The 24,579-nt window shown below is 39.8% G+C and overlaps 1 protein-coding gene across 2 annotated transcripts in view; it reads right to left on the minus strand.

Annotated features, from left to right (window-relative positions):
• LOC134218123 (uncharacterized) overlaps positions 1-24,579 on the minus strand; it is a 380,421-nt gene that overhangs the window by 183,908 nt on the left and 171,934 nt on the right. The window contains exons 1-2 of one of the 2 annotated variants that reach the window (XM_062696990.1): positions 19,890-20,107; positions 18,426-19,266 (exon numbers count right to left, since the gene is read on the minus strand). In XM_062696990.1, the coding sequence (XP_062552974.1) occupies positions 18,426-18,838 (413 nt within the window). In that variant the 5' untranslated portion in view covers positions 18,839-19,266; positions 19,890-20,107. Of the gene's footprint in view, positions 1-18,425; positions 19,267-19,889; positions 20,108-24,579 lie in introns of those variants that run through there. The other variant, XM_062696991.1, reaches the window with a different exon arrangement.

Here is a 24,579-nt window from a genome sequence, read left to right on the forward strand (position 1 = left end):
GAGCTTTTTGAAAGGAACCTTTTAGGCCGCTTGAAAGGTGCCTTCCGAGCTTTTTGAAAGTAGGCCTCCGAACCTTCTTAAAAGGAGCCTTCCGAGCCTTTTAAAAGTAGGCTCCCGTACCTCTTAAAACGATGCTTCCGCATCCCTTGAAAGGAGACCCGGGCCTCTTAAAAGATTTCTTCCGAACCACCTGAAAGAAGTCTTCCAAGCCTCTTGAAAGAAAGCTTCCAAGCCTTTTGTAAATAGCTTTCTGAGCCGTTTGAAAAGAAACTTCCGAATCTCATGAAAGGAGCCTTCCGAGCTTTTTGAAAGAAGGCTTCCGACCCTCTTTAAAGAAGTCTTCCAGGCCTCTTAAAACGAGACTTCCGGGCTTCTTGAAATCAGGCTTCTGAGTGTTTTAAAAGGAGCCGTTTAAACAGGCTTCCGGGCCTCTTGTAGAGAGGCTTCCTAGCCTCTTCAATGGCGGCTTTCGAGCCACTTAAAAGGAGGCTTCCTTTGCATCTTGAAAGAATGCTCAGGTCTCTTGAAAATACGCTACCAAACCTCCTAAAAGTAGAATTCAGAGCATTTTGAAAGGAAGCTTCCAAATATGCTTTTTGAAATGAACTCTTGAAAGCCTCTTGAAAGGAGACTTCCAGGCCTCTTGAAAGAAGACTTTTCGGCTTCTTAGAAGAATACTTCTCGGCCTCTTGGAAGAAGACTTCTCGGCCTACTGGAAATAGACTTCTCGGCCTCTTGAAAGGAGGCTTCCAGGCCTCTTGAAAGGAGGCTTCCAGAACTCTCGAAAGGAGGCTTCTGGGCCTCTTAAAAGGAGGCTTCCAGGCCTCTTAAAAGGAGGCTTCCATGCCTCTTGAAAGGAGGCTTCCATGCCTCTTGAAATGAGGCTTCCATGCCTCTTGAAAGGAGGCTTCCAGGCCTCTTGAAAGGAGGCTTCCAGGCCTCTTGAAAGGAGGCTTCCAGGCCTCTTGAAAGGAGGCTTCCAGGCCTCTTGAAAGGAGGCTTCCAGGCCTCTTGAAAGGAGGCTTCCAAGCTTCCGAACCTTTTGAAAAAAGGCTTGTGAACATCTTAAGAGAAGTCCTTCGAAACTCTTGTAAGAAGGCCTTCGAGCAGCTTGTAAAAGGCTGTGGAGGGCAGAATTCTTCTTCTTCTTCTTCTTCTTATTGGCATTACATTCCCACACTGGGACAGAGCCGCCTCGCAGCTTAGTGTTCATTAAGCACTTCCACAGTTATTAACTGCGAGGTTTCTAAGCCAAGTTACCATTTTTCCATTCGTTTATCATGCGGCTAACACGATCATACTTTTATGCCCAGGAAAGTTGAGAAAATTTACAATCTGAGAATTTCCTAGACTTGACCGGGAATCGAACCCATTCAGCATGGTCATGCTTTTTAGCCGCGCGTTTTACCGCACGGCTAAGGAGGGCCCCTACGGCAGAATTCTATTGGATTTATTAATCGTTATACTTATTATGTCCAAAACAAAGTTTTGAAATACAAAAATACAAAATTATCAAAACTTTATCTATACATTTCGATTGGAATTGTAATTCGTCCGCCATTACTAATTTTTGTTCGAGGTACCCCCTAGGGCCAGTGAAGGTACCCCCAGGGGTACTACTTTGATGGAAGACTTTTCTACGGCAGAGCACAACATTTTTTTCGACATTTGCGAAGTGCGAGAATTCCGGTGGTAGCCTATCATCATATTGAGTTTTCTCTAATTTCCCAAGCAGTGAAACCCCCCTGAAATATGTCCAAGATATCTTGTGCTCAAGTTCGTCCCCAGCTGAACGCAATACCAAATGATTCTTCCGAGAAGTGAAGAAAAGCAAATAAAAATGGTTAGCTTCCGCTTTTCAACCCAACCCCCTCTGTGCCATCAGCCCTAATGAACCCGGGCGGGACTCGAGACTTCCACTCACCGCACTACTGAGCACACGGATGGTCAACGGTATCGGTTGCGTGCCAAACCCACGTAAATTAACCCAACCAATTACATGCTTTCTTCCGTCATCGTCGTCATTTGAGCGCCGGTGGTCGTTGGGCAGATTTTTTTATCTCTCGCAAGCCGCTTCAAGTCTGACCATCTTCCATCACCCGGCACAGGAAATTGGGCTTTTACCTTGCCCTTTTTTTGCTACTGGATGCTTGAAATGGATTTCCTTTTTCCCACACACGCGCGCGTTTGATAACCCGGTGGGGAAGGCAGCTGTAGTCGGATTGGAAATTGCCTTAAAATTTATCGAGTTTCCTTCGCTGCGTGTTTGGTCGTTGCTGGTCGGCCGCGCAAGGCTTCGGCTGGATAGTGAACGAGAAGCGGGAGTTAATTTCTTTTCCCGCTTTCTTGAGCCGACTGTACAACAAGCTAACGAGTTACGTATCGGCAGAAGTATGGGTACGAGTCACGGAAACCACGGTTGGTTTTCAGTGAATTACGAGCTGGAGAGAATCTCAAGGGGGAAGTATTGAATTTTCGTTTCGGAAACTGGGCGGCGGGGGAGATTTCCGTTTCGCAAGTCAATGAGGCTTGAGATTTATTTCTTTTTGGTTAGAATTGTTTCTTGCTGAGAACTATGGATCGGTCTGCTGAAGGAAGATAATTCAAAGGGCTGCAACATTTTCCCTTACCTATTTCCAACGAAAACAATTGATATTCAAGCATGAAACTTTCAATTTTCATTTCTTTTCTGTCAATACACCTATCAAAAGCTCGGAAGCCGTGATTTACAAACGTCAAAATTCAATTTTCTCTCCATTCTGGAAGGTTGTACAAACTAAACCTTGTCCGAAAGAGAAACGCTAATAAGAACACTGGAACTAAGTTCCCCCTCTCTAACCTGCAAACCATCAAACTTTGGTCCTACACCGCCACCAGACTTCGATTCCGTAGGTATATCGTGTGACAGCAACAGCCGTGAAAGTTTCCGTTTTAAACACGCGATAAAATTTCACAACTACCCAACAATCGAAAAGAATGAAACATCGAGTATTATTCCGTGTGGCGCGGCAATAATGGGGGAGCAGGTGGATCTGGATAGGCTGGATACCTACTATTGCAAGTTGATATCCAAACAGGGCAGGTAAACGTCCCGGTCCAGACCGTACGGCGGCAGTCGGACCCGCCCGCCCGTCAAGCTGTCGTTTTGTCGATATTAATTTTTTATTTAAACTTTTTCTTCGACGAAATGATTATGGCTTTTCTTGTACCGGCTGATGTGACGCAGCTGGGAAGAGTTTGTCGATGGTTTGATGGACTAGGTATGCTATTTTGCGTCGCGCTCGTGATGAAGACACATTTCGTCGGACAAGCTTGGTAATGAAGTGGGCCACTCCGTGGTGGAGTAGTCCCGATAAAAAAAAGAAAACTATTGTTCGATGTAAGGGTATGCGATAAGACACTTTTTCCTAACGAAACGAAACGAAACGAAATATATATTTACTTTCGTGACTTCGAAACGATACGAAATCAACGTCCATTTAATTCGAAATTTTTCGAAACGAAACGAAATTTTAATTTTTTTTTCCGCGGAATTTTTACTGAATTGATTTTACTTTATGTACGTGATTCTGATTTCAGTTTCTCTAATTCAAATAATTGCTTTGCGACCAATAGAGTTATAGTAACAGAAGAAGCAGTCTATGATAAATCGCCGTTTACAATTGGCGAAAAGGCAATACCCCAGCATTTGTGCCACTTTCAAAGGAACAATTTGAGGCTCCCGAATCTGATCAATTTTATATCAGTTCAGCTTTACATCTGTATGTATGTATATAAAAATATAGGAACCGTGGGATTTTTTTTGTATTCTGATTCAAATTCTATTCAAAACCTTATTTCATTTATGATTAAGGCTAAGATTAAGGCTGAAGCATACTTCATATTCATTTACAAGCGTGGTTTTATGGTATTGAGCTAAATCAAAACCTGAATATACGAATAAAGTATAGTATACGCAGATAGAGAATTTTTAATAACATACATTTGTTCACTAGACGAATCATCTGTATCTTCCTAAAATGCACAAAGATATGTCTTTCAGATTGTATTTCAGAAATATAATCACACTGTTTTTACGACTGCAGTTTTCTGGGTATGAAGAAATAATTTTCATTTCTCATACAACAACTTGTAGCAAAAGGATATCATTTCCTTCCAAATTCAACTTTTTTATAGGAGGCTTGGAGACCCATAGTCTTATATACAATCAACCAATTAACAATCAACGAACCAAGCTATTGTCTATTTGTCCTTGTATATGTAGTTGTGCATAAGAGTCATGCAAAAAATGTTGTCAAATTTTCATCCTCAACCGACTTCTATTGAGTGCAAGAAGCAACTGCTATGGGCAGTATGAGCCCAAGCAACACGGTGTAAAACAGTGTGTAAAATACATCTTTCAAATATATAGGGGAAAAGACGTCTTTGGCTGGTTTTGTTCTGTTATTGTCAGGGTGGGTTTTTGTCGACCAAATTTTATGAAATTTGGCCACAATATTCTTTGATTTGCAAAGAATGTATATGCCAAAATTGAGCATAATCAGTCATTAAAAACCCCCTGACAATAATAGAACAAAACCTGCCAAAGCCGTCATTCCCCTTAGTATGTTACGTTTTGGTATGAAAAACTGCTTTGATTACTTTCACACGACTCAAACAGCGCAAAAATTATCGATATTTTTAACATCTTTCAGTCGCAACCTTGTTTTTGATTGCACATTCACAAGACTAAACTTAAGTACTAAGGATGTTTTCAATAACCGATTTTCAACATGGTTTTGTCAAATTGAATACCAAAACAAAAATGCTGACCAACAAGTTCAAAGGAATAAATTTTATACAAGAAACGAATGAAAACTAGCATGCATGAAATGATGAACACAATTTTAATAATATTAATAAATATTTACAAACTGAATAAATAAATCAAGTTTGTTTCGAAGCCTTGGTCGAAACATTATATGCGGCTCATGTTTCATTGGCAAACTTTTCATTTTAATTCTATGTACTAAATTCATGCGCCGTTGATTGAAGAAAAATATAGCTTTGGCAAAAAATAAACCGTGTTTCAAATCAATCCAACGTAAAATCATGTGCTTCGTTTAATGTTTTCCTTAGGGTCTTCTCAACTTTTAAGCGGTGCTTAGTCATGCGCTTAAACCTGGTTTGAGGCACAAAAGGCGAAGAAGTTGGCCTTTCATAAAAAAGAGGCGCTCTAAAAATACTTCACAAGGGCCTCAGGAATCCACGTCACAACTTTGCCTTTTTGACAAAGTTGTAATGATCTGATTCATACATGATAACATGTAGATTCTGGCTTAGACGTCAGACTGTCTTAAATATTGAGTCGAATCAAATTTGAAAGAAAAAATGGGATGTAGGTAATAGTTCAAGATATTTTTCGTTTTCTATTGGACATTTCTAACAAAACAACGAAGACGTTCTAAAGAAGAAAACTAAATACGTATTTGTCGACTCAGAATGGGATTATGTAGTAGGCGTTAATAGAAAAATGTATATAACATAAAGTTTTGAAAACAGCTTTATGATTTTGTTCAGCGGCGCAGCCAAAATTTTTGATAATACACGACCGTACGAGACAGTATGGTTTAAGTCTAAATTTGTTTCGAAATTTCGCGGAATTCCGTTAAATTTCGTTATAAGCTAGTTTTTTCTAGCGAAATTTTTGTAATTTTACGAAACGAAACGAAATCAATCCAGCTTTCCATGTTCACCATAATGGTGGATGCCATAAAAAAATGACAAGAACTGCTTCCCGACACTGAACTGGAATTCTCATCTAAGTAAGCGCTGGATGTTTTCGTTACCAATGAAACCCAATATGTTGTTTATTTTCCCATCAAAAAAAGGATCCGCGAAAGATATCTAATCTTTCAATTAAAAATTGTTTTCAAATTTACTAATGTTTCTCTATTCCAGATATTATTGATAACGAAATATGAAATGGCTGAAGTATGAAATGAGCCGTGAGTTACCATTACCAAATGAACAATTCTGTAATTTAACGGAACCCAATAAACACTTCCTTCGTTTTTTTTTCGAGCTAATTTTACGAATATAGTATCGAGATCCTAATCGAATGAGGAAGATCGTTGAATATTTCAGTTGAAATTGTCTGTTTCAACTATTTTTAAACGAATGTACCGTGTAATTCAGCGGTTCTGTCGGTATGCTCGCCATTTCACTATACTTAATATTACGAGGAACATCACGTCGTTATGCTCATGTAACGAATTATTTTGTGGGATTCGTCCTGAATTGATGATATTCATGCTACTTCAATCATAATAATGTGCTCTTGTATTAGCCCAAATATTGAAGAAATTAGTAACAATTATGTTTTAAAGAAAAGTAACGTTTTTCAGTTTTAAATAAAACATCTGAGGATTTGATAAAATAATAAGATTTTACGTTGTGTCACCTCCCCGAGATTATACTTCGGATACGAGGAGTATTGTTGTGATAGCTCTATAAGTTTTCCGCCAATATTATAGGATATCACCAGTATTTTTTTAATGCGATTTTAGGAATAACAAAATTATTTTGAGCTATTAGTGGAATGTCTTTAATTGTCATAAGACGACTTCGTACAATTGAATGTAATTATTCGAACTCCTCTTATCCTTATGACAAGTAGGAAGAAAATATATATATATATATATATATATATATATATATGCGGGTTATCACTGACATCAGCATCATTGTTGCTGTCGGAGAGGTCACATGCCTTACACCATACCGCAAAGAACATTGTGTAAACCCGAGTTCTAACACAGTCCTAAGCTATGGAAGATAACATCTATAAAAGGTTTCACGTGAAAGCGGCGTCGAAGCATTTAAAACGGATATAATTTCAAAGACTGTCAATGTGTTAATAAATAGGAATAAAAGCTTTTTCAAATTGGCATAAGATGGTAAAGAGTTTCAGCATCTTGTTGGTTTCAGTATAGAGTAGTATAGATTTCGAGGAGACTTATGAAATATTTCACCCGGATCATCTTGGTAAGGGATTGCGCTGTATCTAGACGTTCTTTATGAAAAATTGGAAGAGCTATTTGAAACTCTTATTTTGTTACTGATTACTCTGCGCCCATTTCATAGCTCATCATTAATTATATCTGCAATAACAGAAACATTAGTAAATTTAAAATTATCGTAATTTGGATGTTTAGATATCTTACGCGGATCCTTTTGTTGATGGAAAAATTAAACAACGTAATCGGTTTCATTGTGACATTCATCGTTTACTTAGATGAGAATTCCAGTTCAGTGTCGAGAAGCAGTTCTTATCAAATCATTTATAGCATCCGCCATTATGGTGAACGTGGAAAGCTGGATAAATCAGATTTCGCCATGCTCAAATTCCGCGAAATTCCGCGGAATTTCGTTTCGAACCACCTAAAACGAAATTTTTCGAAATACCGCATATGCCTGTAGCCGCATATGAGCTCGTAGTAGCATTCACTATAGCTCCCTGAGGTCAGAGTGTACAGGAAAGAGGAAGAAGAGTATAACATGATATGCATCCAGCTACGAGCTGGCAGATGAAGCCAGCAACTTTTTCAATGAAACAATTAATTAAGGCTTAATAAAGAGCAGGGATTGAAGCCTAAAGAGAAAGAACAAGTCTCTCACTTATCATCTCTGTATACATATACGATGTGTAGCATACCGCGAGAGACTTTTTTCGGCAGGCTATACCCCATGATAAATTTCTTTTAGAAAGCTCCAAATGTGGGGAGCACTGGCTCTGATGATGCATTTCAACTTGTTCTACACAGCTGTGCAGTAACCAACATGAAAGAAGCTCGTACTCGACTCGAGTCGAGTCAAGTACGAGACACTGAAGACGACCTTACTGTTGAGGTCGAAATACGTATCTGTCAAGATACAATTAAGTGGTGGAATTAAATGGGATTGTACAAACTCGTCTTATGACAAGTGAAGACATTCCACTAAAAAGCTCAAAATAATTTTCTTATTAAATTTTTGATTTCATCAGCTAAAAATATTAGAGGACACTCAGAACATGAGATACAAACAAATAAATATTTGGACCGAACCGGCATCTGAGGATGAGGTTTTATTAGACCCCGAATCCCCTATTCCAGTAGTCTCATCGGTCGCTTTTCGGGGATACCAACTCTGGTTATAAGCCCCAAATAGACCCACCGTCCCAGCCTACCTGTACACTAACACCGCGTGATAAGACTATGACTCCATATATCGCCTAAGATTGACCATCCAAGGCACTCCCGTCAACAGTAATACCCTCCCCTCCGAGCGTAACCACTCCAACTACCGTAGTGTCATCTACAGAACGTCGTCACAGAACACGTCATACGGACGTTAATGTAGTGCTTGTTCATCAAGTGCGGCTTTTTTCAATCTTTATTAAGGAGACATTTAACCCTAGGCTGGCTCGTCTCCGAAGTGCGGCTCTAATTGACGGAATGAACTTCTTAAACATGACTCAAGAAAACTGCCATCGTAATCAGTATGATCGTAGTTTGGGTCTAGCCTTCTGCTCGAACAGTTTTAAGGTCACTCCTGACAGAATCCAAGTTTCAAAGTGCTCGCGTTTTCGGGGGCACACCACTCGATACGGAGGCGTCGGACAACTGTCATTTTTGTCAACTGTCATGTATCGAGTGGTGTGCCCCCGAAAACGCGAGCACTTTGAAACTTGGAATCTGTCAGGAGTGACCTTGAACCCAACATCAACACGGTGGCCGTTCCACTGTTGCCTATCGACTTGCATAACACTCCGTTAGAAATGATCTTTCCTATTCAACGTACTTTCCGCTCTGACGACATCCATCCTGTCGATTACGAACCGGTTCCCGATTGCAATAAGATCGATTATGCAGCGTTATGTTGATGATATTGCGGACAGTTTCTGTAGCATCGTTCAGCAATGGCTGCAACTAGACGTGCCTCCAAAACGTCGTCCACTTTCACGTCCACTTCGAAACTTAATCTTCTTCTTCTTCTTCATTGGCATTACATCCCCCACTGGGACAGAGCCGCCTCGCAGCTTAGTGTTCATTAAGCACTTCCACAGTTATTAACTGCGAGGTTTCTAAGCCAAGTTACCATTTTTGCATTCGTATATCATGAGGCTAGCACGATGATACTTTTTATGCCCAGGGAAGTCGAGACAATTTCCAATCCGAAAATTGCCTAGACCGGCACCGGGAATCGAACCCAGCCACCCTCAGCATGGTCTTGCTTTGTAGCCGCGCGTCTTACCGCACGGCTAAGGAGGGCCTTCGAAAATTAATACGTCTTAAAAATGCCAGTCAACGGAAGCATCGTGCAAAACAGTCCGCTGAGAGCAAAATCAACTTCCAGTGCGCCAGTAACGCATACCGTCGTTTGAATTCAACTCTGTATAAGACACATGTTATGAGGGTACAAACCAGTCTTAAACGTAATCCAGAATATTTTTGGAAATTTGTCAATAGCAAAAGGAAAAATTAATTCATTCCAAGCAATGTGATGTACGATATCGACGAAGCAAATACACCTGTGTAACGATGTGAAATGTTTGCCATTTTTTTGCATCAGTGTTCGAGCCAGTACAATCAACAGACGCCGAAGCTGAGTCTGCATCACTAAAAATACCTCTGGACCTTCTCAATTTGACAACATTCGTGGTTACTCCTGGAATGATTATTGCTGCTGCAAAAGTTGAAAAGCTCCTTCTCCTTAAGTCCTGATGGCATCCCACATGTTGTGTCCGTTGTGCTGCTGTTTTCGCTGAGCCACTTTCCCCCATGTTTAATCGATCATTGGAAGACGGCATTTTCCGGACATTTTGAAGCAATCCTATTTCCGGTCTACAAAAATGGTGATAGAAAGGATGTCAAGAACTATCGTGGAATAACTTGTCACCAGCGTCAAAGTTGTTCGAAATAATTGTCAGTAATGTTATTCTTACCCAATCGAAGAACTAATCTCTACCAACCAGAATGGTTTTATGACCGGTAGATCAATCACTATGAACTTGCTTAACTTCACTCACACTTGTATTACTGCTATGGAGAACAAGGCTCAAATCGATGTTATCTACACCGATTTGCAGGCGGTTTTCGACAAGATCGACCACAACATTTTGTTGTCCAAACTATCGCGCCTCGGGGTAACGACCAAACTCATTTCGTGACTTGGCTCTTACCTAACTGGCAGAAAACTCCGTGTGAAAAAAATGACAAGTGCATTTCGTCCCCTTTCTGCAACTTATCTTCGTTGAACGTGTTCATTACCTGGTGCCATCAGAACAAATTGACTGTCAGTGTCATAAAGTGTTCTGTTATGATCTTCCATCGTTCAAAACACCCATTATTGTTTGATTACCGTATTAATGGAACCACACTTCAAAGAGTTACGGAAGTTACGGATCTTGTAGTTGTGCTGGGTCCCAAACTGACGTTCAACGCCCATTAATAATTGCCAAGGCAAACCGCCAGCTGGATTTCATATCGAAAATTGCGAAGGACTTCACTGATCCGCACTGCTTGAAGACGTTGTACTGTGCGCTGGTTCAACCTATCGTGGAATCCGCTTCTATTGTATGGACCCCGAATGACGTTGTATGGAACATGAGAATTAAACGTGTCCAACGGTCTATTCGAATGGCCCTGCGTCACGTACCATGGTATGATCAGGGTTGCCACATATACAGATTATTCTGTATTTTACAGATTTTTGGGGTAGAATGGTGACCAAGAATCTGTATATACAGATATACAGATTTTTAGCAAAATTACAGATTTTACAGATTTCTGTACTGAAAATTATAATACAAATTATATAAATAATTTGCTATTCATAAATAGCTGTTTTCAATAAGATTTTAAGGGCTTATAAAATAAATTCTTCGCCAAACTGATCTTATCACAGTCCATTACCATATTTATTAGCCAATCTTAATTTGAAAAGACGCAGAGCATATTGGCTCTGGCAGGTTTTACTTTTTATTAACAGTTTATGCAAATCAACGATTTTGAAACCAGATTATGCTCCGTAAAATGCTTGGTAAAATGTTCGGACTATATTTGAATAAAGTGGTCTCAGAAAAAGCTCAAGCAATAATAAAAGAGAACAAGCCTTTATTCACATATCCAGAAACAGTAGTTCTTTTCAGTAGGTCCAGTGTGACTGAGCAGTTGGTCCGCTAAAGTGACTACAATAGTTTAAAGACGGACCCTCGATAGGTTTCATTCACAAATTATCAAATTTACATATTTTTTAAAACAAAGTTTGTTCAAAAACCATTTTGATTGGTTTTAGATGGATACAGATTTTCAATACAGATTGTTTGACTTGAGATACAGATATGAAGATTTCCTGAAGAAAAAATACAGATTTAAATGTGGCAACCCTGGGTGTGATCCACGTAATCTTCCTCCATATCCTGCTCGATGCAGATTGCTCAATATGGATACCCTCGAAAGAAGGCGAAAGCTGCAGCAAGTGGCTAGACTACTGTGCATAGAAATTGACTCTCCTCGTGCCATTCAACGATCTTTTCGCCAACGATCACTGTTACAGGATCGATTTCATCGTACGTTCTTTGGACACAATAATGATCAGGACATTTACAATGGTTGATGAGCTTTTTGACTTTTGCGAAGCACCCGAACGTTTTAAAAATGAGGTTCAGAGATCACTACTTTTGTAATCGTTAGTTTTAGTTTCAATCATTAAGGCTAAATTGTCAGATGAATTACTCACCTACGTAGCGGGAAGTATTTTGGTCCAGACGAAATAGCGTATCCGATGATCATTAATCGACGACGAGTAGCGGCTCAGAATAGCGTTTTTTAGGGATTCTTCCAAATACCGGCATGTTTGGTTGACCTTTTGCGTATCCAACGTCATCGAGAGGCTGGTAATCCATTAGCTGCATGAGAAACTTAAAGTAGATGGAAGATTCGGATTCAGACAATATGTCTTGTGGCCGGGGTATGGTACCGGATCCTACTCCACCACATTACGGAACGTCCTCCAGGACGCTTTCGAGCAGGTTAAACACGCAAACCCTCTAAATCTCGATAGACGTTGAACCGCTCGTGGACGCAGTCAGAGTTGCAGCAGTTAAGCGAATCGGGTTATCCGGGAATATATTTTGTCTATGTCCGAGATTTGCTCGTTCCAAGTCTTGATCGCGAATCAGTCTTCCTATCAAGAAGAAACAGGTTTGCCTCAAAGGTCGATCCTGGTGGTCACCATGGACGGCATGTTTCGATTCATACCGCCCAAAATCTACATATTTATTTTTGCTGACGACATGCTTTTAGTCGTCTTTGGAGGTTAGCACCGTTAGCACCGTTGAATCCGTGGATTTGAGGTCAGTTGTAAAAACGGGGTCTAATTTGGTCCAAATGACAGTCCAAGCGCCAAAAGACCAACAACAGACCTGCGGATAAGATTGGTTATCATAGATCACCTGTAACAAACCTGCATTCTCCTCCGTAATCTCATCGATACCCTGTCGCCAACCTTCAACCAGTGCGTGAAAAATGCTAATGGATTGCTCCCATCCTCATCTGCCGATGCCGCTTGTGTCAGGGTAGGCCATTTGCGGTAAAGCCGCTGAACTCGCCTCCTACACATCCGGAAGTCGGTCTTCCCACCAATGGCATAAAGCGATCACTCCTTTTCAGACATCATAAATAACCTTATAGCGCAACAGTTTCGCAGAAGAGACAATTCAGAAGCACTTAGAAGACCGGAGACTGAACTCTTATTTGGCGAATACAAAAAAAAAAACTGAACACAGGATCACGGATTGGTGGGTTTCAAGCCGTGGAGTTGGAAAGGAGGTGACTGCTCCCAACATTGCAATCTTGGACTGCCTTTCCAAAATTTCAATTTAGTATGGCTGACTCAACCAGCCAACTTCGTCCAGACGCATGGCGACGACTGTCCCTTCTGGCGGACTCAAAGACATGGATTAAGAAGGTTGTCTGGGAAGATTGGGATCACAAAGTTTTGAACATTTTACCCAAGAAAATTTTCCCAATGGGGACCAAAGGAAAAGTCGAAAATTGAATTTTTGTTTTTGATGCCATTGATTTTAAATTCACGCGTACCGCATGAATTTAAAACAAAACGTGTAAAGATCAAGCTACAAGAAATTCAAAACAAACAGGAAATGTTTGCGTAAGGTCCGGTTTTTAAATTCGATGAAAAATTGTTTTCGCAATAAGATTTTTTTTCCTAAACAGTCTATTTTTTTCAAAAAAAATATTCTCAAAGTTTCATACATTTTGAGTCCATTGGCATCACAAAAACAAAATAAAAATTCCCCCTTGTGAAAAGAAAAAAAAATTTGATTAATTTTGAGCACCCCTAAATCATGTTCGATTTAGATAAGAAAATTATTTTGAGCTTTTTAGTGGAATGTTTTCACCTGTCATAAGACGAGTTTGAACAATCCCATTGAATTCCACCACTTAATTGTATCCTGACAGATACGTATTTCGACCTCAACGTATTTCGACCAGACGGCCTTACTGTTGAGGTCGAAATACGTATCTGTCAGGATACAATTAAGTGGTGGAATTCAATGGGATTGTTCAAACTCGTCTTATGACAGATGTTCGATTTAGCTCAAATTTCCCATAGGGGGATATTTTTGGCTACGAAAACGTTTGCGTATTGTTCGGTGTTAAAATTCGATGAAAAAGTCCCAAAAATGTTCTAAGAGAAATAATCGATTTTTTTTCATTTTTTTTTAATAACACCAGATCTCGATGTTTCATGCATTTTTAAGTTATATGGCATCAAAAACAAAAATTCGATTTTCGACTTTTCCTTTGGGAAAATTTTCAAGGATAAAAATTTCAAAACTTTGATAAATTTTAGGCACCCCTAAATCATGTCCGATTGAGCTCAAATTTTGCATGGGGTCATATTTTGAGGTAATGAAACATGTGAGCAATGTCGTTTTTTGAAATTCGAAAATGTCATTTTCATTGGCACCCTACTCTACCTGTATGTCAAAATAAGAAACGGTTGCTAAACCCCTCCCTCCTCTCAAACGTTACGTAATTTTAGCACAAGAGTTAGGGAGGTATCGAGATAGGGAACACATTCATATTTAGCCGAATCCCGTTTGGCGAAATAGTTATAACTTGTTTTCTTATCAAGTAAAGTGAGAAGTGAGATATTCGAAGTGAATAATAAACAACGGGAACTGCGAAGTGAGGAGTGAGATATTCGAAATGAGTATGGAGTAGTAAGAAGTGAGTACTGAAAAACGGAAGTGAGTATTGATTGAGTAATTAAATGTGTGCAGTAACATGTAAGTAGTGGAAAATGAGAAATGAGAAGTGAGTTGTAAGAAGTGAGATGTGATAGTTGCTATGTGAAAAGTAGGGTGTGAGTAGTTAGAAAAACAGAAGCAAAGAGTGAGAAATAAGAGATCATAATTGGGAAGTGAGAAGCTTGATGTTGAGTTTGAGTAGATAGAAGTGAGCGGAAAGATATAAGACAGAAAGAAAAAGAAAAAAAGCAAAATAATCTTGTTTCTAGCTTCTCACTTTTTACTTCTTACTACTCTTTTCTCACAACTTAACTCACAACTTCTCACTACTTACTTCTTCGCATATCTCGCTTCTCACATCCCTCTTCCCACAACTCACTTCTCACTATTCATTTCTCTCTTCTCACCTAGCACTTCTGACTTCTCACTTCGCGTTTTTCATTTTTCATTTCTCACTTATAACTTCATAATATGAGAGATATAAGACAGAAAGAAGAAGACGAATAAGAAAAAAGAAAAAAAGCAAAATAATCTTGTTTCTCCGATTCCCAGTCCCCCCATCAACCACTCGTCAATCGCCAGAAGTGCAGCAGCAGTACGGCGTAATGGGGAACGCGTCTGACCAACACAGCTACCTGACGGCGACTGACAAACTGACCCTCTTTCCGGAGACATACCTCCAACGGACTCGATACATGGCAAACGGAACAAAGCATCTACATGGACTCACGATATGGACGAATGAACGGACGATGCTATGGACAATAGGTAATCTAAAAATAGATTCTGTGTGGATTCTAAGCGACGAGAATACCACAGTAGATCTCGGCACAGTAGCGGTCGTCGAACACAGAGTGCCTACTAAATAAATAAAGGAAAAAAAAATCTTGTTTCTCACTTCCGGGAAGTGAAAGTGAGAAGTGCGAGGTGAGAAGAGAGAAATGAATAGTGAGAAGTGAGTTGTGGGAAGAGGGATGTGAGAAGCGAGATATGCGAAGAAGGAAGTAGGAAGTAAGTAGTGAGAAGTTGTGAGTTGAGTTGTGAGAAAAGACTAGTAAGAAGTAAAAAGTGAGAAACAAGATTATTTTGATTTTTTTTTCTTATTCGTCTGCTTCTTTCTGTCTTATATCTCTCCGCTCATATTATGTTGCTATCAAAAAATAGGATGGCTCAATATACAAAAAAATAATAAAAATGATTTTTTTTCACGGAATACTGACATGTAATATTCTACAAAGTTGTAGCGCAGCTTATTCCAATAAATTTGGCTACAAAAACTTTTTCTGTAGTTAAGAGCTGATTTAGAGCAATTTTATCTACTTGAATCAGGGTGTCCCTTGAAAAAAAGTATTTTTGATCTACTTTTTTTCTTTTCGATTTTTCAAAAAGCGACATTTCCGATAGGGCAAACCAAAAAAATATGTTTACACGGTGTTTGTGTCCTATTCGGGTACCTCGAATCAATTAGTGTGCATCAACGATTTGATGTCTGTATATGGAGCAAACTTGGGACAAATCACTACTAATCATTATTTCTTAGATCTAGATACAGAATCAACAAACAAAACAGACACGATCGAGCACAAATGATACAGACTCGATCGAATATGGCCAACTGTTTGAACAAAATAAAATCAACCGTAACACAAATTCCACCAAGGCACAATATTTTAATTAAACCCATGTTTCTCGCAAAGAATTGGACCGAATCGGAACCAGATATATGGGTGGTCAACATCCGGGACTGAATCCCAAAGCTAAAATATTCGAACCAGATTTTCGTCAAAGAGGACTAAATCCCAAAACGAATATGCGAACCATAGGTTCTTGGTAGGGTTTGGGTCACCGTGAACTTTATATCGTTAATTTGTTGATATTTTTCGGTGAAAACTAAACACACACTTTGCATAATTTTGCATAACGTTTCGGCCTACTGCTTTTCAGCCATCATCAGATCTAAAATTTATTGAAACATGGTTAACAATTTTCATTTAAAATACAAAGTACAATTTTCTTTCACCCACTTGCAATTGATCAAACGTTCACCACCAGTGTGGTTTTCAAACTAAAAACCCCCCTAAATTTCTGCATCCCACACGATGTTCTGCTTGACGTCACCCATCTTCTCTTCGTGTTGTATGTGTTCTGAGTGATCGTATTTTGCACACTAGGCCATTGTATGCAGAATTAATTCCACCACATTCACGCTGCATGTTGACGGTTCTGTCGTCACCAATTAGCTTGATATGGAAAGCCTCTGCTATTAGTCTGCTCTCCTGGTTTTCGATCCTCTCTAGAATTTCGGTTTTGTTGAAGTTAAAGTTATGTCCTTCTTCCAGGAAATGTTGTGTTAGACCCGTTTTTGCCTCCTTTTTCTTCATGTTGTTCTGGTGTTCGTTGAGTCTTGTGTCCAGCATTCTGCCTGTCTGTCCCACCATAGGTTCGTTAGAGGACTAAATCCCAATACTAAAATGAGCAAATCATATGTCGTCATAGAGCAGGCATTGAAAGCGTGAGTGAAGCGGACGAGCATTGATCGAATTCAATCATGACATCCTATGCCAGTGATTGAATAGCCTTGCTCAGATGAATACCAAACAACGATTATGAGCGATCGTTGCTGCGTAAACAACGAGCAACAGATTTCGTCAAGCCAACCTTGGTATGGTATCCAGGGAAGCTACGACTTGAGCATTTGCGTTACGCTTGCTCTACCTACTAGAATAAAACTAAAACATCAAAACAAACTAAAACATTCACTCTACTTTCAAGTTGCTGGGATTGAGGAGAGAAAGTATGAAAGCCTTCCATGCAGTGCATCAGAGTTCCATTCTCATAGCGGACTGAATTTTTATAATGTCTGAAAAGATTTTTCTAACAGCGTGTCGTAACAACACTCATTGTTAGGTTACCAAGTGATTTGCCTCACTCAGTTGTCTCCTATTGGTGAGCGATGAAGATCTTTAAACTTTGAATCAACGAACGCCAAATTTCAACGATCTAGGAAGCATCATCGATTATGCCGCAGTAGAGCATCAAGTTGTCATGAATTTAGTCGATTTTTACTCATGATCTGATTTTTGTCAATGCCTGTCATAGAGGACTAAATACCAATATTTATTTAAATGTGCAAACCATGTTGCTCACTGGTGAGACTTTATCTTAAAATGCGAGTCTGCATGCTCGCCAAACTACACACAAAAAAAGCGTTCATGAATTCGTGAACTATCGAGTTCACGGTGTATTTTTTCATGAACAACAGTCACGGATTCGGGAATACAGTCACGTTTTCTGGAACGTTCTGGAAAACGTGACTGGTGTTCCCGAATTCATGAATAAAATCACGGTTGCTGGAATAAAATGAATAAAATCACGATTTTTGCTGGTTCACGAATCCGGGAACGCTTTTTTTGCGTGTAAACAAATAACGACAGCAAATCTCGCTTAACTTTTCAAAAGGACCTAAGTAACATTTTTTTCATGAATTAATTTGAATACATATTGCAATCAATAGCTTTCATGCTGTTCTGTTGATTGCGCTATTCAAATTAATTCATGAAAAAAATGTTACTTAGGTCCTTTTGAAAAGTTAAGCGAGAAATGCTGCCCGAAACGATCTGCACGCTACCTGTGCTGTGGCCAAATGGTATCAGTCCAACTCTTAACTTTCTCACTCCTTGATCATCATAATCAATTTCTACTTTTTCCGCAATTCCTACAATCTGTTGCGATCAAATTATAGAATCGAAGAAATAGTGCCTAACGAACTATTAACTGAAACCTCTTTACTTTCATGAGGACTTCTGTGATATTTATGAGACTTCTGTATTTTAGACGGATTTCTATCGTTCATCAAGATTTAACAGATTTTTAATTCTTGCAATTTGGAAGAAATACCTAGAAATTTGAAGACTTTGGTGAATTCTAAGAGAATGCGTGGAATCCAACATGGAATTTTTCAAGGTGTTGAGAAATAATGTTTTCAAACTGGTTTGCGTCTACCGTGTTTGTTCACGGTCAACCTTTTCGTTAGATAACGAAGGCAACAGGTAATGTGTGTTTTCCTATAGATAAACGCATAAACCTTATCAGCCGATAAGAATAAAAATAGTTCGTGGGTACTCACTTTTCTTTGGCGTTCATCTCGATCTGCTGCATGGTTGCCACATTGGCCATCACGTCCGCCCGGTGTGCCGCCGCCGACTGGTGGTGGAGCAGGTGCTGGTCGCCACCGGGTCCGGCCCCATTGCTGCTACCGATGCTGGCCGCGATCACCGCCGGCGAGGCCACCACCGTCGCTGCAAGCGCCCCGCCCCCATTGATCAGGGCCGCATTCTTTACCACGTTGCTGTTGTTGTTGTTGTTGCTGAGACCCGGCTTCTGGTACGGATGCTTGGCGGCACTCAGCAGTTGGGGGTGCAGCAGCCCGTATCCACCCAGCACCACCTTGTTGCCGTTGTTATCGATCCCGGACGAGGGGGAACTCTTGCCCGAGCCAGGCGAAATCTTGCCGGCCAACGCTTCCAACGAATTAAGCATTGTAGATGGGGGATTATTGAAAGGAACACTTCTTTTTTTCCGAAATATAGATTTTCTTATGTCGCGGACGAGGGGTTGGACACTCACACAGGAGAAGATATATAACACGAGAACAGAGGGAAAGAAAAGACTTTGGACACGCACTGACACACGCAAAAGAAAACGCACTTTTATGGCACGGAAAAACGGATACGCAAAATATGAACACCACCTTTTCGACACCTTGTGATTTGCTCTTTCTCACACTTCTTTTATTCGGCTGCGATGGCTTCTTATTATCAGACTCTTAAAGATTATATTTCAAAAAGCTTTAACTTTTCACACTTCTATCGCAGCTCTTGATACCTTTTTTTTGCTATTTTATTCAAACGAGGAGCAAATCTTCTTCAACTAACAACACTTGTTGCGTGGAACGGAGAGACTCTTTCCTGCAATGGGGAATGAAAGAAAAAGAATCTTATCTTAGATAAACTTCGTACGTGCTTCTTCTTATTCTTTTTCGCCCAGTCGCTTCTTCACTATCGATAAGGAAGACTTATAAATTCGTTCACTCTTATCGCTGTTGCGCTGCTAGTGTAGCACAATAAGAAAATCCCATTTTAACGGTGGGAAAAACGATAACTTTTCATTAGGAGGCTCAAGGAGGAGGATAAGACAATTAATTAGGAAAAATTTCATTTCAACAAGCTTCAGTATCTGTTAGAGAGAATGTAAATAACTGTATTGATAGATCTTGCAACTTATTGCTGTTCCACTGACACATATCTCAATTATTAGCATATAAGAAATTGATGCAGATTACATTGCTGTCGCTCGTTCATGGAATTTGTCCAACGAATTTCTTAGTCACCTCATATTAGTATTAAGCAGTTCCGAGAAAAGTTATCATTTTCATCCACCTTTTGAATCAGTTTACAGCATTGTGCGATGTGGTCTCGTGGCTGTGATCTACGTGATTTGCTTTGTCGGTTCTGAAATTCTTCCCTGGCACATTGCACTATCAAAGTAATCAATTCCTTCCGCGCATTCGTATGACGGTGGGATGTCAGACCTTTTCGATTCCGGATCCAGAACGCAAAGCGGATGCAACGCGAACACGCGGTTTTCGACGGGGCAGATGTTCGGCGAAATCGGATACGACGGGAAACGCGACAAACACGAAACGCGGGCGTAGAAGGCAACAGGACGCTGCACACTACACCGGGGTTGGGCTGTTGACGACTCGGCACGGTGATTAGTACTAAGTGGTGGGACCCGCGCTCCAGCTCTTGGACGACGTTATCAACGAAAAAAATAAAACTTCCAGCAATACGGAGACGGCAACGACATCGACGACGTCAAAAGGCGAGGACAAACAGCGGACCAGGTCGGTTGGTTGGCGTTATCTATATTTGCTTTGCCGGTTGCTCTTCTCTCCTATAGTCTAGTGATCTGCGTGGACGGTTTTATCTATATCGTACGGGCACATGTGAGTTGTCGGAAGTCGGAATGGAATATGTTCATTTTGGTTTGGTCGATGGTCATGTTTGAACATATGAAGTTATGTTAGCGTCCATTCGTTTGTCTTTTTTTTTTTAAATAAAATTTTACAGAACAAACACGCTAACTTTCACCTACTCAGTGACTGAGTAAAATTGTATTGCTCTCTCTTTCTATCCCACGGAAATTTTACTCAATTTCCGTAAAAGCAGGACAACTCAAAACAATGAGTAATCCTGCTTTTGACGGAAACTGAGTAATATTTCCGTGGGAAGAAAAGAGAGAGCAATACAATTTTACTCAGTCACTGAGTAGGTGAAAGTTAGAGTGAATAGGATTCAACACATGAATGCTTTTTATTGTTCGAGAAACAAGTTTATTTCACAAGGCAACCATCTAAAATTTTCCACGGTTGATGTGGTCTCCTCCTATTGCTATGCTCGGAAGGTTAAAACCTCAAATAATTGTATCCAACATTATGCCCACCTCACATATTGTTTTTATTTGGGTGCTTTCAATATTTTGTGAGATCGAGCGTTTGAATCGGCACGCACCTCAAATCCCTTCTACCATAAACAGTTTCTCGTAAGGGAAGATAAGAAGACTCGATCTCTGGGCAAACTTAATCCCCTCCTGGATCCCTTTATTTTTTTTTTACAATTTCAGAATATAAAAATTTTTAGTTATAAACTCAATATGGAGACACTTGATTCCTTTTCCCAATATTAAGGAAAAATATAAAAAATTGTTCTACGTTGGCCAATTTTTTATAGTTTTAAAATAAATGTTCATTACATCTTCAAAATTCCTCGATAATGAATTCCTGCAACTTCTGAATTTCTAAAAAAAAAATCTGGCAGAAGAGCTTCCCAGAATTCTTGAATAAGAAATTAATTGAATCAATCAGTGGAAGAAATAGAAACATCGAGAAGACATTTCCCTGAATTCGTGGAGGGAGAAATTTCCCAGAGTTCTCGACAAAGACTTCGTCCAGAATTTGTGGGCTAGGGTAAGCGATTTTCCAAAATTCTGGGAGAAGGAGTTGCTACACATTCTTGAAGAAGCAATCCCTCCGAACTTCTGGGAATAGGATTCCCCAAAATACGTGCCAAAGTGGTTGCCGTGAGCTCATTCCCCAAAATTCTTGAAGGAGCAGTTTCCGACATAATGGACAATTCCAAAAACCCTGAAGAAGGAATAATCTAGTATTCTTGGAGAAATTCCAAGAATCCCCCGAAAAGTAATTCTCGAAAATACCTCAGGGGAGATTTCCCGAGAATTCGAGAAAAAGGAATACCATCGTCAGGGCTAACAATGGGTCAAATGGGGGTCACTGTTTCAATTACTTAGAATGCTTGTAGAATAGATTGAATCTATCTGGGGCATGGAATTTGCTTTTCAACCTCAATGTCCACAGTGAGCAATGACGATAATGCAGTCTGTCTCCCACTACAAGCCGAGGACACCTCTGCACTTGAAATTCTATTGAATTATGGGGGTAGGTTAGATTATGGGGGTAGGTAGGAAAGAAAGAACAACATACCACTCTCTACATCTCGATGTTCTATATCTCGATATCTCTCCCTATGTCGATGGTTTCCCCAGTCTCTTTAATCTACATACGTTTGGGCTTCATACATCTCTATAAACTCCTTACCTCGATGGGTTCTGAACATATTTTGTTCAGCATTCACTCTTCCTATGTCGATATGTTCAATTTTTTTATGTACTAGACCATTTTTGGACATTAACAAACGCATCAACAACAGGAAACGACATTTGTTTTGTTGTCGTTTTTCATAGTAACGAGTGATCCAGAAAAATCACGTACCCTTTTCAATTTTCCTTCCATTCTGCGATCTCTCCCTATTTTGATGATCCCTTCAATATCGAAATGTGAAGAGGTGACTTTATTTTTAATTGAATGTTCATTTCCAATTCTAGCATAATACTAAAACAGCCAAGTTGGCATAGGACCAACCAACCAACGACCATTTTCTACAAACTGCTTGAAAATGAGACATATATAATATAGAAATATAGAAATATACAAAACAGGGGGATGGAGGAGGGGCCTGAGATTGTACTCACGACCTTCTGCGTATGAAGCAGAAACGCCCGAAAAGCCCGTTCGTCGATTCTTCTAAATAGAATTCAACGAAACAGAATATCTAAAGGGAGATTTAATTTTCTAAAATCCTTAGAAGAAGAGCTTACAATAATTCCGGAAGGGGTAAATCTTCAGAACTCCTAGAAATGGATTCCTAGAGAATCAAAAACCTTAAATTCTTGGAGTGCACTGAGATCGCTTTTTACGCAGTTTGTTTCTGGTTATTTCTGGCCTTTGGATTTATCAAAACAATGAGCTGATACCACGAAAAAAAAAGTCACAAAAAATCGAAGAAAATCAGCTGATTTTTAAAAAGTTTCGGAAATTTACGTGGAGCGAGATATTTATAAAATATATACTCGTAAAAAGCGACCCCATTGTACAAGTTTCCCAGAACTCCTGGTGGAGGATTTTTTAACAAATGAAGAAAATAGTAATAAAGTGATAGTTCTTAGAGGAATTCTACATAATGAAGTGGGCAAAACAATTTCCCATAATTCTTTCCGGACGGATTCTTCAGAACCCTCGGGGGAGTAATCCCCAAAATTCTTGCAGAAAGAATTTTATGGAGGTGATGTTTCCCAGATTTGTGGTTGTGGTTGTGATTGAAATAAACCAGATTTATTGTAGAAAGTATTTCCCAGAATTCCTGGTGGAAGGATTTCCCCAAAATCGTACCAGAAGAATTTCCTGGTTTTTAATCTGCTATGTAGGAAGATGATATTATCCAAGCTGTTTTATGTGTAAGGGACCCCACACACGCTCCGACGTGTTGTGCAACTTTGACTCCGCCCCCAGGAGATTTGGTTCGGTCGGAGCTAAGTCGGACCGTCTGTGGACAAGTTGTACGACTGTCGGACGGACGGTTTCAAAGTTGCAAAGTTGGTCGGATGAAATCAAAACAGTTTGATTTTGCTCAGACTTGTGGTGGGCGGAGTCAAATGTTGTACAACCAAGTTGCATTGTGTGTGGTGTTGTTGTACAGCACTGTTGCATTCAATTCTTCTGGTGGAATAGAAAACTCTCTTCGAAAACTTGAACTCTTGGAAAAATTTTGGAGGAACTATCTGGAGATTTTTTTTTGGGTTTTTTGGCAGGAAATTCTGGGAATGAGTAAGTAATGTTTGTTGAGTTGAGGAAGTAATTTAAAAAGAGTTTTAGGGAATTTTCAGGAGAACTTTTGAAGAACTTCTCATAGGAATTGATTGCGGAATTACTGATAGAATTTCCGAGGGACCATATCTAAAAAATCCGGGAAAATTTTCGGAAGAATTCACGCTTGAACTTTAAAAGCAACATCTAGTGGAATTCATTGACAAATTTGGAAGTATTTGATATGGAAAATCCACACAATGAAAGTGAAAACTTTCTAAAAAATCCACAGAACGAATGCGAAAAAACTTTCCAAAAAATACACAGAATGAAAGTGAAGAACTTTCTAGAGGAATACATGGAGGAACTTCTATTTACTTCCGGAGGAATTCCTGGAGGAGCTTCAGGAAGAATTCCTGTGGGAACTTCCGGAGAAATTCTTTTAGGAACTTCCAGAGGAAATCCTTGAATAACTTCTGGAGACATTCCTGGAGGAACTTCCAGAGAAATTTCTGGAGGAACTTCCGGAAGATTTCTTGGCAGAATTTCCGGAGTTTATCCATAAGGTATTTCACTCGGAGGAACTTCCGGAGAAATTTTTTTAAGAACTTCCGGAGGAAACTCTAGGATAACTTCCGGAGGAATTCCGGAGGATCTTCGGAATTCCATGAGTAACTTCCGGAGAAACACGTAAGGGAACTTCCGGAGGATTTCCTGGAGGAATTTCCGAATGAACTCCGGGAGGAATTCCTGGAAGAACTCCGTGAGGAATTTCCGGAAGAACTTCGGGAGGAATTTCCAGAAGATCTCCGGGAGGAACATCCAGAGGAATTCCAGGAGGAAATTCTGGCGGAATTCCTGGAGGAACTTCCGGAGAAATTCCGGGAAAAACATCCGGAGGAATTCTAGGAGGAACTTCCAGGGGAATTCCGGGAGGAACTTCCTGAAAAAATTCGGGAGGAACATCCGGAAGAATTCCAGGAGGAACTTTCGGAGGAATTTCGGGAGGAACTTCTAGCTTAGCTTTGACTGACTACACATTTCTATGGTTGCTACTCCG

This window comes from Armigeres subalbatus, chromosome 2 (assembly GCF_024139115.2).
Source record: "Armigeres subalbatus isolate Guangzhou_Male chromosome 2, GZ_Asu_2, whole genome shotgun sequence".
In the NCBI taxonomy this organism is placed as follows: Eukaryota; Metazoa; Arthropoda; class Insecta; order Diptera; family Culicidae; genus Armigeres; species Armigeres subalbatus.